The sequence below is a fragment of the Hyperoodon ampullatus genome, assembly GCF_949752795.1.
Source record: "Hyperoodon ampullatus genome assembly, chromosome: 3".
Classification (NCBI taxonomy): Eukaryota; Metazoa; Chordata; class Mammalia; order Artiodactyla; family Ziphiidae; genus Hyperoodon; species Hyperoodon ampullatus.
The window spans coordinates 102,985,652-103,000,904 of NC_136916.1; the positions used below are offsets into that span (position 1 = coordinate 102,985,652).

A 15,253-nucleotide genomic window follows, 5' to 3' on the forward strand; every position below is an offset into this window, starting at 1 on the left:
AACTGAGAAGCTGTAATATGTGATCGATTATTCATATAGCCCATTCGTTTCCTAGGGCTACTGTAACAAATTAGCATAAACTAGGTGGCTTCAGACAACAGAAGTTTATTCTCTTACAGTTCTGGAGGCTAGAAGTCTGCAATAAAGGTGTGAACAGAGCTATGCTCCCTCCGAAGCCTCTGTGGGAGGCTCCTCCTTGCCCATTCTAGTTTCTGGCAGCCCCAGGTGTTCCTTGGTTTGTGACAGCATACCCCCAATCTCTGCCTCCATCTTTATATGGCCCTTTTCTGTGTGTCTTCACATGGCGTTTTCCCCTTCTTGTAAGGACATCAGTCATATTGGGTTAAGCCCCACCCTAATGACTTCATCTTAACTTGATTACATCTGTAAAGACCCTATTTCCAAATCAGGTCATATTAACAGTTGCTGGGGGTCAGGACTTCATCATATATTTGAGGGGAGCACACAACTCAAGAAATAACAGTGTGAGTGTTCTAATCACCAGGAGTGGGAACGAAAAGGGGCCAGAGATTTCAGTGAAGATGGGAAGGTCACAGAAATAAACAAATAGCAAAAAGGGAGGCAGCAAAGGGTGATGATGTCTCCAGGCACAAGAAGCTTTAAAGGAGAAGGAGTTAACTTGTGGAAGAGCAGTGATCTAGAAACAGTCCCGGGAAGGAGAAGGACACAGACCCTACCTCCTAAGCCCAAGTTATCTGAAGAATGAGAGAATGAGCATCTGGAATCGAGAGAGCCCCAAGGGAAGATTGTTCACACTGGGTCAGGGACTATTGTTGTTTTGTGTAGGCAGGATAAAGGGCTCATTTCCTACTGGTCCATATGTGAATTCATCAAGTCGAAGGGTTGGAATCTAATCCTAGGGATGCTCAGATTCTGAAAATCATGGCTCCACGGTCCAGTTCTTCCCATTCGGCAGCTAAATGGTTTTCTTTCCATTTCTGCATCCACATTGAGCCTCACGCTCTGCTGTTTCTAACAGTTAAGAGATGAGAAGGGAAACAGACATCCAAAGGAATAGCATAGAAGTCGAGAGCAACGCATGTCAAGTTTATTAATGCGTTTGTCAGTTGCCGGATCCGAGGACCTAGTTAAAGAGAAGGAGAAACGTGTTAACCCTGAGATCTCCTCTCGTCTATATTGTCCTTCTTACTATTTGAGTTATTAATACTGTCTTGATAACTTATCTGCTTGAGGCAATACCGTCCCCTTTTTTATTTAAAGACAGTCTGTACCTTTAGTGGTGGGAATCTTCACAAAGAATTTATTCAGTGTGTAAAGTGGCACCATCGCTCTGCTGTTCATTTGTCATTTACTTGTTCACAGCAGGCAAATGGCCCCAGGTGAATTATGAGTAGGTGTTATTCATACCCGGGCTCCTCTGCAGCGCTTAGTACTTTGCTCTTCAGACCTAATAGCTGCTATTTTGGTCTTGATGAGCAATATTTTTTCTTCCTCCACCAACTCTTGAACTTACTAATTAGACCACAAAGACTTGCCTTTTCTTCCTGTGATTAGGGGAATATCTCTCTTCCAGTTGTTACTTTTACATGGAATTAAAATGATGCATTGCGTTTGTGTTAGAATTTGAGTCAAAAACCCAAGGCATGTTACATCCATCATTTTTATTCCTTGTGGGTATTTTAAAACCTGGGGATAAAACCTAAGCCATGCTGATGACCTCTTATGTGATCTTTTGAAATGATGTGCATATTCATAATTCACAGATGAAATAATTGTTTACAAAGAACGGAATAGTGATTCAAGAGATCTGGTTTCGCTCTCCCTCCAACGTGCTTTAAAATGTTACACAAAATAACTTCTAGGATCTGATTTGCCAGCCACTACATGAGGAGAGTTTTGCAAAGGAAATGTTTAAAATTGTTTTAGAAGTTAAGATTTACAGACAGTTAAATTGACAACTTTACTTCTCTACTTTTCAGTAGTTCATTGAGTAGTTTTTAAATAGTGACCTGAACAAACTACATGAACTGAAAACATATTATGAGTCATTTGGAAACAATCTCTTGTTTGCTCTTAAATTCCTATTGTGTAGCAAATAGTTGATTTTAAAGAATTCAAAATGCTGTGGAGAATTAATTTGTGTTTCTTCATCCAAGTTATTTCAGGGAGTGATTACAAATTGTTTTTAAAACAGTCATTCCAGGATTTAGCTGCTTTCTCTGTCAGTATGTTTTCCAATCATTTTTCTTCCATTCCACTTAAACTCAACTGAGCATTATGCAAAGCCTTTAGATGAGAACAACTGGTACAGGAAAGCTGTTTGTTAGCCTCTGTCAGACAGTTCTTTTTGAGCTATTGAGTGGTTGACAGGATTTAAAAACCCTTGACCCTAATGATCCATTTCTCATTAGAGCACTTTCATCAAAGACTTTTGCCTTAAGCGCTACTTTAGCACTTCGCTATACATCCCAACATATTTCTACTTCAAAATAGAATAGATTATCATCTCTTTGGGGCGGTTCAGGTACAGTACTGCCTCAGAGCACTGAGGGTGGAATAATTGATTTCCACCCCACCTCCTCCATCCCAAGGGCAGTCACTTGAGACTTGAAATCTGAATCATTACCCTGGTAAGCTGTAGCATCAAGGTTCAAACAATTCTACTTCTTTTACCTAAAGATGAGGAGAGTTTTTAGAATTTAATGCAAGCTCTGAGACTGAGTGAACACAAGAAGGCTTACTATTGTCATTCAGCAAAACCTCTCAGTAAACAGCTAAAGGGAATTTTTTTTTGTGAAAAATACAGCCAAGAAAGATGAGAACTTTTTGATGTTCATGAGGAAGTTTCCAGAACCTCCTCTGATCACCTTTCAGTTTGCAAATTAAGCACTGTGGTTTTGCTCACTCCATGATTTCCCAGGTAAATTGTGTCATGAATGCTTTATCCTTGAAGATGATGATCCTAGCCAGCACCTGTGAGCTTTGGCACTGAGCTCACCCAGAAAGGCTGAGGTTCTCAAACTGGAATGAACATATCCTTCAATCCCCAGCCTTGTCTTGCGTAGGGCCAGAAATCTGCTTTTATTTTTTTTCAAACAAACTCCTGTCTGGTTCTTATGCAGGTGGTCCACAGACCTCACTTTCAGAAATTGTGGAAGGTCTGAATTTACAGTCATTGGCCTTATACATCTGTTTCCTTGTTTGACTAAGTAATGACAAAGTAGCTAGATGTCATCACAAAACGAGGCAAAGCTACCACCGACCTTGGCTTCATTAGTATCATGTTCACCCTTACCTACAGCCTGCCATGAAAAGTTTCGAATTGCCGTAGTAATGAATGAACTTGCTTCTTTCCCAAAATGTACACGTTTACTAGAAAGCCAGACATGGTGCTTATCTTCATCTTATTCACTAGAACATAAGGACAAATGCCACTGGAGAATTTGAGACACTTTTAAAAATTAATTAATTAATTAATTAATTTTTGGCTGCATTGGGTCTTTGTTGCTGCGCACAGGCTTTCTCTAGTTGCGGCGAGCCAGGGCTCCTCTTCGTTGCGGCGCGCGGGCCTCTCGTTGCAGTGCCTTCTCTTGTTGTGGAGCACGGGCTCTAGGCACACAGGCTTCAGTAGTTCTGGCGCGTGGGCTCAGTAGTTGTGGCTTGTGGGCTCTAGAGCATGGGCTCAGTAGTTGTGGTGCACGGGCTTAGTTGCTTAGCAGCATGTGGGATCTTCCCAGACCAGGGACTGAACCTGTGTCCCCTGCATTGGCAGACAGATTCTTAACCACTGCCCCACCAGGGATGTCCTAATTTGAGACATTTATCCTCATAAGGTCTGACAAACTTACCTTGAGTCACCATGAGCAAGGACTTTCCTTTCTGAGGTGTGGCATAGCTCTTTCAGCTTCTATCAGTGTGTTCATTCTCTCTCATGGCACCAAGTTGACACAAACATTGTGTATTGGAGGTAACTCCTGATGAGGCTTTTCCTTTCCCCTTCCCTCCTGAGTAATCTGCCCTGCAACACCTATTCCCTGTCCTCATCGTTGATGGGAAACCTCACTAACCTGGGTTAGTTGTGTAGCGCAAATAAGGAAGGGAACTGAAGTGAAGGCTCTGTCACGTGAACTTGGATGGTTGGGCAGAGGCAGTATTTGACATGGTATTTCCTGGTCACCTTCACCAGATGCTGAGTGATGGGTTGGGTTCAAATAGGAAGAGACTGAGTCTCCTACTGGTTTCCTTGTGTTTATCAAAGCTGGCTCACGACCTGAGTGAAAGGTATCAGTGACTTCAATGGGAGACGGTTTGGAGAGAATGGAACCCAACACGTCTCCACAGTTGAATGAGCATTTTGATGTTTGTTCATCCTTCATACTTGGAATGCTTCCTGGTAAAGATGGTACTCCTGAAGTAGATATAGCCCACTCCACTGAAGCAGTGTTTATTATTAAGTGAACATTTTTAACTCATGCAGCTACTTCTGACTGGCAGTGCTAAATCCCTCTCCAGTATACATGTTTTAAAATATCTGTATTGAATATTTCATGCCCCCTTGTAAATGGGAGCGTGTGATACTAATCCTTGCACATGTAAATATCTAGTGGTAGTAGTTTAGCTCAGACACTATGAGGCAGTTGAAGGGGGTAGGATATAGGAGGACTTTTTCCATATTGGAGAAAAGTATTTATAACTGTTATTTATTTCCACAAAGGCTTTTAAAAACTGAAACTTTTATGAACATCTCTCCATATACTCCTGCCAAAAGAAAAAATTTGAATCCAGAACTTAGTTTATAGTGACATGTTTATTTTTTCCAAAACAAAAATTCCATGGAGGGGACAAAAAGTAAAAACTGCATTTGCACATTGGAATTTGGATTCAATCTGAGAGTGGGAAGGAGGCATTGGGAAAAAAAATTCAAACCATTTGGAAGCCAAGCTGTTGTCCTTACCCTTTGGCACCCCGAGCTTTATCCACTTCAGATCCAGAGCCTCATGGAGCTGATACTGTAGTCAAGCAGGACTCAGTACACAGGACGTTCTTCCCGATAATAATAGTGGTGATCATTGCACCTAAGGGAACAGAACTTCCATTGCGTACACAGTGTCTCTGTTCCATCAGCCTTTAGTTGAGCTTGGCATTTTCTCTTCTCTTGTGGGAGCCTCAGAAGGCTTTCCTCAATCTTCCCCTTCCTGTATGCGATGAGAGGCCAAGGGACACACATTGTCTCCTCCTGAAGCTGCTGGAGAAAATGGAGAAGTGCCTTGCCATGGAGAAAAGCTTTGCCATGGTTTCTAAATTCTCTGACAACCACGTCATTTCTCAAAAGGAAGGAGAGGGCGAGTGGAATTGCCAAGGAATATGAGGGCGGTACACTGCTGGTCAGTGTTCCTCCCACCAAAACTAAAGGAAGCCAAGCTCGAGACTAAAACACAAACATTAGGTTGAGACTAGGCTTTCCTGCCAGTCCGCCCCCCTCAGCTTTGATCTCATCTGTTGATATTTCTGCCTATCACACCTCGTTCCGACTCCACCATCCTGTACCCTGTGCTGTTCCTCTTGCTGAGGCTGGTACCCCTAATTTATTCATGGCACATGGAACACACATGCTGGTTTCATCTTCTTACTGACATGCTGCCTTTCCTCTTTCCTGAGCTCTGCTTTTTTTCCAATATGTAAGCTCTTTGGAATAACAACTTCAGTTTCTCACAGTAGATCCCATTGAACTCTAGCAAATTAGGGTCCTACTCCTTACCACAGAGCTTTTTGTATTACCTGTGCTACTCATTAAGCTAGAGTTTAATTTATGACCGTATTTTTTTTAGGGCCGTACAAAGAGTCATTGTTTCCGCTATCTCCGTCTATAAGCAGTAGGTATTGTTTGCTGCTCCTCCGCACAGCTTGTTTTTTCCAGGTGCAAGTGTTCCACATTTCTACCTTTTGGCACCTTTGTTATTTTACATGCCGGCCACGCCAGGCAGGGTGGCAAAACTTGGCTCAATCAAGACCCAAATCAACCATCCAGCCTGTGAGTTATGCATTTTCCCAGCAGGCAGCTTTACAAGCCAGCTGCCCAGCATTTTGACTCTGATTCTTTGGCTGCCCCTTCTTCCTTATTTTAAAGAACACAAGCTTCACAGCACTGATTTTTGCCAGGCTCTTGGTGACATTCTTCCTATGTACCAGAAACAACTGATGCTTGCAGAATAGAGGCGTCCAGGGTACCTCAGCATTACTTTTGGTTGGGGCCATAGCAGGCAAGATCATAACAACAACAATTATGTGGATTTCAAATTATTGGGTTATTCATTTGAAAGAAATTCTTATATTTTGATGAATTGAACTCGCTTAATGAACGATCTAGAGTAAGAATCAGTTACTGTCCAGGGACCTGACTTTACTTGTTTGGTCCAGTTACTCTACAGTATCTTTCAAATTGGGGTCAGAGACATCCTGCTTCAGAATCACCTGGGAGATTCTTTTAAAGTACCACCTGGAGAAGGATGCCAGGAATCTGAAATGTTAGCAGCCTTGCCCAGGAGATTCTTGGGCCAACTGCGCTTCTGCATTCACACTTCCAAAACAAGCTTATTTGTGTTACCTCTTGTGAGAAATCTCTGAGCATCATCAAAAGGATAGTTGATGTTGCAAGTGTGGCTCTTACTTGAATTAATAAACATTCTCCCTATGAGAAGCTAGACTCTAATGGATCCGTGGATCAGTGTGAATTAAACAGCCAATATCTGGGCATTTGAGGGATGAGGCAAAGAAACAGTGATTGTGGGTGTTTTTAGTTCTTTATCACTTTGGGCTGGTATTTCTTGGCAGGACTTTTGTCAAAGGATATTTGTCCTGCAATTTGGATTTCCTGCTTCTAGGTGGCAGTGGCTCCTCGCTCACGTAGGGAGTGTTTCAGCAAGTGTTCTGCTCAAGTAAATATTTAACTCCCTAGTAGAAGCTTTTTATTTTATTTTTTTTAAATATCAGCAGCTTTCTGTAACTTGGTAATCTTCCTTTTCCTTATGCATAATCAACTTATTCCATCCCTTTCCTTCTGAATACTCCCTCTTTCTTGGAGAAAACCTCAGGCCAGCATGGCATCAGATGCTGCAGTTGTTCTGCTCATGACCATGAGTGATTTTGCTTAGTAAGTCTCCTTGTGCTGTGGTAGTGATTTTCCACAGCTGTCAGTCCTTCCAGGGATGCTCACTGTTCCCTAGAATGAAGAACCGCCAAGAGACTGGGGGATACTGAGAGCGTCGCCTTCCTGTGGTTGATTCCTCGGGCATCAGAAGGCACCTTCTTCACTTCATTCCTTTAAAAGATAATAGAATCTTTCTCCTCTCCTCCCAAAAGGAATGTTTTCCATCTATAAGTCTAAATTCTGTGTGCCTTACTGTTTACATATAATGGTTTTTGTTAGCAAAGTTAAGGCAAAAATTGGAACTCAAATGTTTTGAATAGTTTATATATTTTCAGAAAGACCTTTCTGAAAGATCCTTTTCCATAGCAAAATATATTTTTAAAAAACTTAAGCGAGGTTTTATACATTTTAAACTTGTTTCATGATAACTTTTAACACAGACAGGCAAAGTCTCTTCCCTCGACATGTTTAAAATCTGGATGTACACATGTTTAAAATCTCCACATGTATGTCCTTGGTGGAAACTTGTCCCATCATGCCCAGAGTTGAATTGCTTTTTGCAAGAGAGAGCTTACATAGTAAGTTGGTTTCAGATTTCAGAACTGCATAAAGATGGAAATGAGCTTGCTTGCCAGGAATCTCAATTTTAGAAAGCTCTTAAGCCCCAATAGTCCCACAAACTGCAGCCCATAATCTTTGCAGTAGCCATTCCAGAGTAGAGAACTCTTCCTGAGATAGTCAAGAACCTAATATAAAGTCCTTAAATTATTAAAGTATAAGAATTGGGAGGAGACTTCCCTGGTGGTCCAGTGGTTAAGACTCTGTGCTTCCACTGCAGGGGGCACGGGTTCGATTCCTGGTTGGGAAACTAAGATCCCTACATGCCGCTTGGTGTGGCAAAAAAAAAAAAAAAAAAGAATTAGGAGGAGGTAGCCTAGTAGAATTAGAGTTCCACAACACAATGTTGGTATAAGGATGAGAATCTTCTCTTCAGGAATATTGGCACAGTATCAGAAAGTGTTGAGTTTGGAATTCCCGATTTAAATGCTAGTCTCAGCATGTGGTTGTGGGGAAGTGTTTCAACCTTTCTGAGTCTCAGTTTTATCATTTATAAACTGTCTATCTATAATCGTTTTGCTAAAAGAGTTGATGTAAGAGTTAAATGAGGTAATATTTATAAAGGATTTAGTACAGTACCTGCTACAATTATATAGATAGGTAAATAGATACATTTTAAATGTATATATGAATTCTATTCTTATTTCTCCACTTGCCCATATAAGTTTTACCTAATTCCTTTGTATCTCAGTTGACCCACCTCTAAAATAGTTGTAAAGCCACCAACTATTTTTGTAGAAATACAGAGACTGGGCAACAGCTTCAGGTTTAAATATTCACTATATAACTTTCTTCATTATAATCTATCAGAAACTTAGCAGAGGTGACAAAGGTAGATTTAAAAGGTGCTTAACTACATAAATACTTAGAACTTGCTTGGGATGAGATGTAGGTGTTAGTTTGGTTAATGATCGGCTCTGCCTTTGAAGTATAAACACAATATAAATAATTATGTTTTATCAATAACAGAGAGGCAGTCCACAAATGAGCTCATGTCTGCTGTAGGTGGATGAGATCATGTCTGTGAAGTGCTTAAAGCTCCTGAAATACAAGCTACATGTCCCATCTCTAGCCATCCTGATGCTCACCCAAAGAAAGTTGGTCTTATCCAATGCCACACTGTACCTAGTGGGGCCAGATTGACCTGGAACATTTTCTGGAGGAGAGAATAACTTTCTGCCCCCAAGGGCTTGGGAAGTCTTCTCATCCATAGTCCTTGAGTAGGACTGCATTGAGCCATCATAGGGAGATGGTTATCAGTCCTGTGTGAGGCACTGTGGTGAAATGGAACAAACAAGGCATGTAGAAGCCAGACCACTGGGGACAGAGTCCAGCTCTGCCTCTTGCCAGCAGACATAGTGCCCATGGAGGTGAGTTGTGGGGATGGTGAATTAGGTGAAAAAGCAAAGGGAAGTAAGGACAGAGGTTCTGGAAAGCCTATAACTTAAAAATGCTGCTTCAACTAATGGAATTTTAAACAGAAGGGAAGAATCCACACAAGGAAATGGAAGGATAACTCTCCCATCTTGTTCATTCATTAAACAAACATTTGAGTTCTGGCTCTGTGCCAGGAGCTACTTGCCCACGTAAACCCTTTTTAGGCCATGCTCCAGCCTGGGCTGGCCTTTCCCCATCTCAACATGGCTGAGAGGCCTCTTGGTCCTGTAAGACATATAACTCATACTCTCCAATTTAGCATTGAATGTAAACTTTTTTATTGTTTCATAAAGTCTCATCTATGGTAGATCTGTCTCTTCAAATAGCTTAAGAATTCCTTAAAGGATAGAAACCAGGTCTTTTTTGTTCCCCACAGCAGCTAGTACAATACTGCATGCATACTGTTAGGTTCTCTAAATATTGGCTGACTGCCTAGTGGACATGGGAAAGGGAAGTAAGGTTACTTGGGCTGACTTTGGTTGCTGGTCTCCAGGAATTCTCCTTTTGTGGAGAACATGTGTCATTCTCTCAGGTTCCTCCTCTTCTCCCAGGTGAGCCTCCCTCTGCTGACACCTGCAGGGATACCACGACATCATCACAGAGACTTTGCTCTCCCATCATCATTCTGTTGCCCAAATGGAGATCCAGGGACAATTTGCCGAGTGCAATTACTGTCTTCGTGGTACTTTTGACCCTTGGTGTGGCTTGTTCTTCCTGAATTCTTTTTTGCACTCTTTTTCCATCCGATAGAAACACTGGTTATCTTCCACTCCTCTCCTACGTCCAATTAGTCACCAGATCTTCTCTCTCTTAACTTCTGAAGATTTTTCAAATTCACTGCTTTATCTCCATTTTTGACTACCATTACTTTAATTCATGCCATTGTCCCCTTGTAACCAGTTTATTGCAACAACTTCCTAGCTAGTTTCTCTGCCTTGGTCTAGCCTACTTCACACTAGACCTGCAGTGATCTTTCAAAGATGCACATTGATTTGGTCGCTTCCTTGAATGTAGGCTATTGCACTGAAGACAGAGTCCAAAATCCTTGGCAGGGTGACTCAAGACCCTCAGTCTAGCACCTACTTCTTTCTCAGCCTCAATTCTCACCTCCCTTTGCTTGTTCCCCTCCCCCTCCCATTCTCTCTACTCCAGCCCTGTTCAACTCTGGGTGTTTCCTCACGCTTCCTTACCCACCTATGGGCCTTTTGAATCATACTTTGGAAGTTTTCCGTTTGCTTCCCCAATACTCCACGAGACCACACAACCTTGAAGAGCAGGGATTTTGCCTTATCCTTACACAAAATAAGAACTTCAAAAATAGTAGATATATGCATAAACATTTAAGTGAGTTATTGATGTGTGCATTTCACTGCCCTGTGTGGACATTTGACATGTATTGAGTACTTACTGTGTGCCAGACCGTATCATAAGTTCTTTAAATATAAAAAATTAGTTTATTCTGAGAAGTGGGTACTATTAGATCTCTACAGGTAAGGAAACTGAGGCAAAGAGACTAAGTTATCTACCTAACGTCATTCAGCTAATAAGCAGTTCAACAGAGATAGGACCTCAGGCAATCCTGTGCTAGAGGGTTCTCTCTTAACCAATATAACCTATATTGCTTTTCATTCAAAGCCATTGCTGCACTTACAGGGTATATTATTGAGGCATGGCTGTATGAGAGTCAGATGGGCTAACAGAGAAGTGGGAGGAGACCCATGACAATGAGAGAAGAGGGTCCCTTGAATCTTAAGCAGGAGGCTTGGGGAAGGGGCTCAACAGGCAAGTGCATGCTCAGTGCTGCAACCACAGCTACCATCAGTCACATACTCTCGGATAGTCTAGGACACGGAGAGTCAGCTCAAGAAGGCTTGAGTTGAGCACTTGCTGTTCTGTCTACTAAGGATAGCAAAAGTAGAGTGAGACACAGATTTTGCAAGATACCCACAATCTAGGGAAACAGACTGCATTGCGTGAAGAACTATATAAGCCACAGCGACTGTGGTTAACAGCATAATAGAGGGAGAACAGCCCTGTTTCTGTTAACTATTTCTTCTCTTCATTTCCCTGAAGGATTGCCTCGTACAAACTAGTACCCTGGTGAGTGTACATTGTGGGGTGCTAGGTAGAAAAATGCTAAATGAATCCAATAGCAGGAGTGTTAAATTCCTACCTTCTTGGACTTAGTAAGCCCCAGAAAAATACTTCGAGTGCAGAGAGATATATGTTACATAGATTTATGGAACATGGAGTGTCCATAGGCCTTCCCTTTCACTGTTTTCTACATAGTGGGGTTAAATGAATACCTAGTTCCTGGCTTATGCAGAGCCCTAGCATCTCAAGGTTTTCTGTAGGACATTTGGAAACGTGGTGCTTCTCTAGGCTGAGGACAGGGCTGGGGAGAGTGATGAGGAGCTATTTCAGAACAGATGTCAACAGAGCCCTTCTCTCCATGCTGAGAATCATCAAACACATGCCCCACGCCTGCCAGGCAGTGACCGAGGCACAGGCTCCAGAGCACAGAGACAATGAGCTGGCCTCCTAGGGGAACTCTCATGCTGAAAACAAATTAGCTTTGATGGACCAGTGGCCTTGGCTCATTCTTGGGAAATGTGGAGGTGGGAGCTCAGGCGGTGTTGGAGTTTAATTAAGGATGGCAGCTGGTGGAGCAGGTCAGATGGCTCTGTGCTCTGCACTCCATGTCACAAGTCGCTAGCTGCATTTTGTTCTCCTCCAGATAGTCCTGTTGCCCTGTTCCCTCCCCTGCCGCTGCCCACATGTTGTTCTGCCTGCTCTTGGAGTGGTGTGACCTTATCCCCGAGCATGGAGAGTCCGGGCAAGAGCACACTCTAGAGGAAGAAAAACTAAACTGTAAGGAAACTATGTAAACCAGTGGCAGATACAGTTCCCATATGAGATGCTTCCCCCCACATGCTCACTCTCCCTCTGTAAATGTACCCATGTGTACCAGGAATTAAATCACGACCACCTTGGGACTTTTAATATCTGGAGGGAAAAGAAAAATGTAATTGGAGCATGCCTCGTGTCTGGTATCCGTGGTCCTCTATCAGGATGGGGGATGGCATCGCTGGGGGAGAACGCCTATCCCTGTCCAAGCAAACCAGAACAGGAGGAAAGAGAGCTGACAGAATCACACAATCTTGTATAAGGACAGGATCTCTAGCACTTGGAGCTGTAAAGGTTTCTGTCTTAAAGAGACTGGGCTAAATAGGGTTCTTGTAAAAGTGAGCGTGAATATTGGGGTCGTTCAGTTGATTGGCCAAAACGCACCCTTTAAAGTACCAACCATACCCGTAGACATTCCTGAATAGAGAAATCTCCAAATCCCATGCTCTAGTGAAGTGAAGGAGGAAGTGGACACACTCAAACCCTAGCTCTTTTTGCTTCCTATTCTGGTGACATGAGATCCAGATAGACCAAGATGTGGTAGGAAAAAAACCTCTGTAAAATATTCTGAAGCGGCATCATCTTTTGGGTGACTGAGTCAGACTATATATATTTATGGCATATGGTCTTTAGGGAAATGCTATATCATATTATTGTCTGGTACTTGTAATGATGCGATATGTACTCTAAAAACACTTCCTGATGTGAAGCCTTGCCCTGCATCACCAGCCATCTGCTTGCTCATACAAATGAGTTAATTACCTGCAGCAGGAACAAACGTTGACAACGAAGCAAGAAACGTAAACTAAAGGCTGTTGTCTCCTCGTGTTACATACAGTTTCTCCTTGGTTACATCATGTTCATAAAGAGAACTGGGCAATTTCCTGTAACACCAGAATTCTAGGGAGTCTGGGTTTTTAGGATTTCTGACTGTAGAGATCCTAAGTAGAAAAGTATTTAAGTGGCAAAATGTAAGTCACCCATGGGCCAGTAGCCTTCAGGATAGGATAAGCCACTCTTGGCTTAAGGGGGTCTTAAAACTTTACTAAAGGGAAAGAGTGGGCAGGTCCAACAAGTGGGACATCATTTTATTTTTGAGGGTGTTGAGGTTGGGGAAGAGGAGGAAGAAGGTACAAATACAAACACTTGGAAATTAAAGGGAAATTAAAGATCTCCAATTCCATAATCTTTATTTAAAAAATGAAAATGTTGAAAATCAGAGGGGTTATCTGTGCTTTAATAGCAGGCTTGCTTTTAGCTTTTAAGTTGGAGCTCCATAGAAACAGTGTTACCTGTCTCCGAGTATTAGACATAGCTGTTGGTGACTTCTGGCCCTCATTCCTTATTCCTGTTACTCCGATGGTGTCAATGTTCAGCCAATATCACAGAGGAAACAAAGGCTTGGTGTGCAAGGTGAATATAAGCTGTATTCCCAAGGAAAATGATGTATCATGGAACCGGATTGTAAACTCCTAAAGAGCATTGATTTTGTTTTGCATGTCTTTATATCTTTCTCAATACCAAGCACTGTGTTTTGCATAAATATAAAACTTAAATCTTTGCTGATTGAAAATAATCTAGGGCTACCCTGGTGGTGCAGTGGTTGAGAATCCGCCTGCCAATGCAGGGGACATGGGTTCAAGCCCTGGTCCGGGAAGATCCCACATGCTGCGGAGCAACTAAGCCCGTGCGCCACAACTACTGAGCCCACGTGCCACAACTGCTGAAGCCCATGCACCTAGAGCCCGTGCTCTGCAACAAGAGAAGCCACCGCAATGAGAAGTCCATGCACAGCAACAAAGAGTAGCCCCCGCTCGCCGCAACTAGAGAAAACCTGCACACAGTAACAAAGACCCATTTGCAGCCAAAAATGAATGAATGAATGAATGAATAAATAAATTTATTAAAGAAAATAGTCTAGTTGTGAAAAAAAATCTGTAATGTTTTCATCAGCAGCAGGAACAGAGTTAAGTGTATGGATTTGGAGACAGAGTGCCTAGATTTGAATCCAACTTACCCAAGTGTAAGCCATGACCTTGGGCAGGTGGCCTAACTTCTCTGTGCCTTAGTTTCCTTGGCTGTAAACTGAGAGATAAATAGTATGTATACATGGAGTGATTGTGAAGATTAAATGAGCCAATATAAGCAAAGCACTTAAAACAATACCTGGCACAGAAAAGTACTCAATGAGCGTTAGCTATTACTAGTCAATCTACAGAGAAGGCTGTCTGTTTTTGAGAAATGTTTGAAAATATCATGGTATTACCTGAGCATATAATAAATTAGAATGATTGTTGTAGGGGTCATCAATTTCTTTGTTCAGAATTAAATTTATGTAGCTCTTAATCCTCTCTTTTTACACTGTGGTATCCAGATTTTCTTAACAAATAAATGGGTTCCCTATTTTGGTCACTATTGCCGAGTGTTTGGTCACTATTCTGGTCTTGTCCTCTTACAAATTATTGTGGATGAGATCCCAGTGACTTTCTTCCTTTGGTCCCACCCAGACATCAGTGTCGATCAGCCTTCGCTCCTTCAGCAAGGCTGGATGTGTATTCTTCTCCCATGTGTGCCCCCAGCCATTACTCAAGCTGATCCTGACATTTTGGTCGCTGTTGCCTTGAGACTTGGGGCTTTTCTTCTCCTCATCCTTTAGAATCCAGCTTGAAACCCATTTTAACATGAATAAAAAAGAGAAAGCTACCTCTTGTACTCATTCATCCATCCATCGATCCAAGTGTTACTTTGATTCATAGGCTCTTTGCCCTTGAGATGTTATTGTGTGACTGATCCCCAACTGATATGAGTAGGTATCCTCATTCTGGTTTTATTTCCACAGTATGTTCCTCCAGATCTCTGCGTCTGCAATTTTGTACTGGAACAGTCCCTCTCTGTCAGAGCCCTGCAGGAAATGCTTGCCAACACAGGTGAAAATGGCAGCGAAGGGGTGAGTACCTGAATTATGTCCTTGGTGGGGATTGGGACACTCCATAGCCCAAAAGTATACAATTCAATTCATTCCTCCAGTTTTGAACTAGAAAACCTTAGTTTTCCAGTTTCCTTGAGTCAGTCCTCTTATTCCTCTTACTTAGCAGCCCTAACTCTGCTTCCTTTGGGTTAACAAACTTCCACCAGAAAATAGAATAGATCATCATTAATGCT

At 42.2% G+C, this 15,253-nt stretch overlaps 1 protein-coding gene across 3 annotated transcripts in view; it reads left to right on the plus strand.

Annotated features, from left to right (window-relative positions):
- RYR3 (ryanodine receptor 3) overlaps nucleotides 1-15,253 on the plus strand; it is a gene marked incomplete at both ends in the record, with an annotated part of 580,399 nt that overhangs the window by 229,321 nt on the left and 335,825 nt on the right. For all 3 annotated transcript variants that reach the window (XM_079701083.1, XM_079701082.1, XM_079701084.1), the window contains one exon: nucleotides 14,931-15,038. In XM_079701083.1, the coding sequence (XP_079557209.1) occupies nucleotides 14,931-15,038 (108 nt within the window). The remainder of the gene's footprint in view (nucleotides 1-14,930; nucleotides 15,039-15,253) is intronic.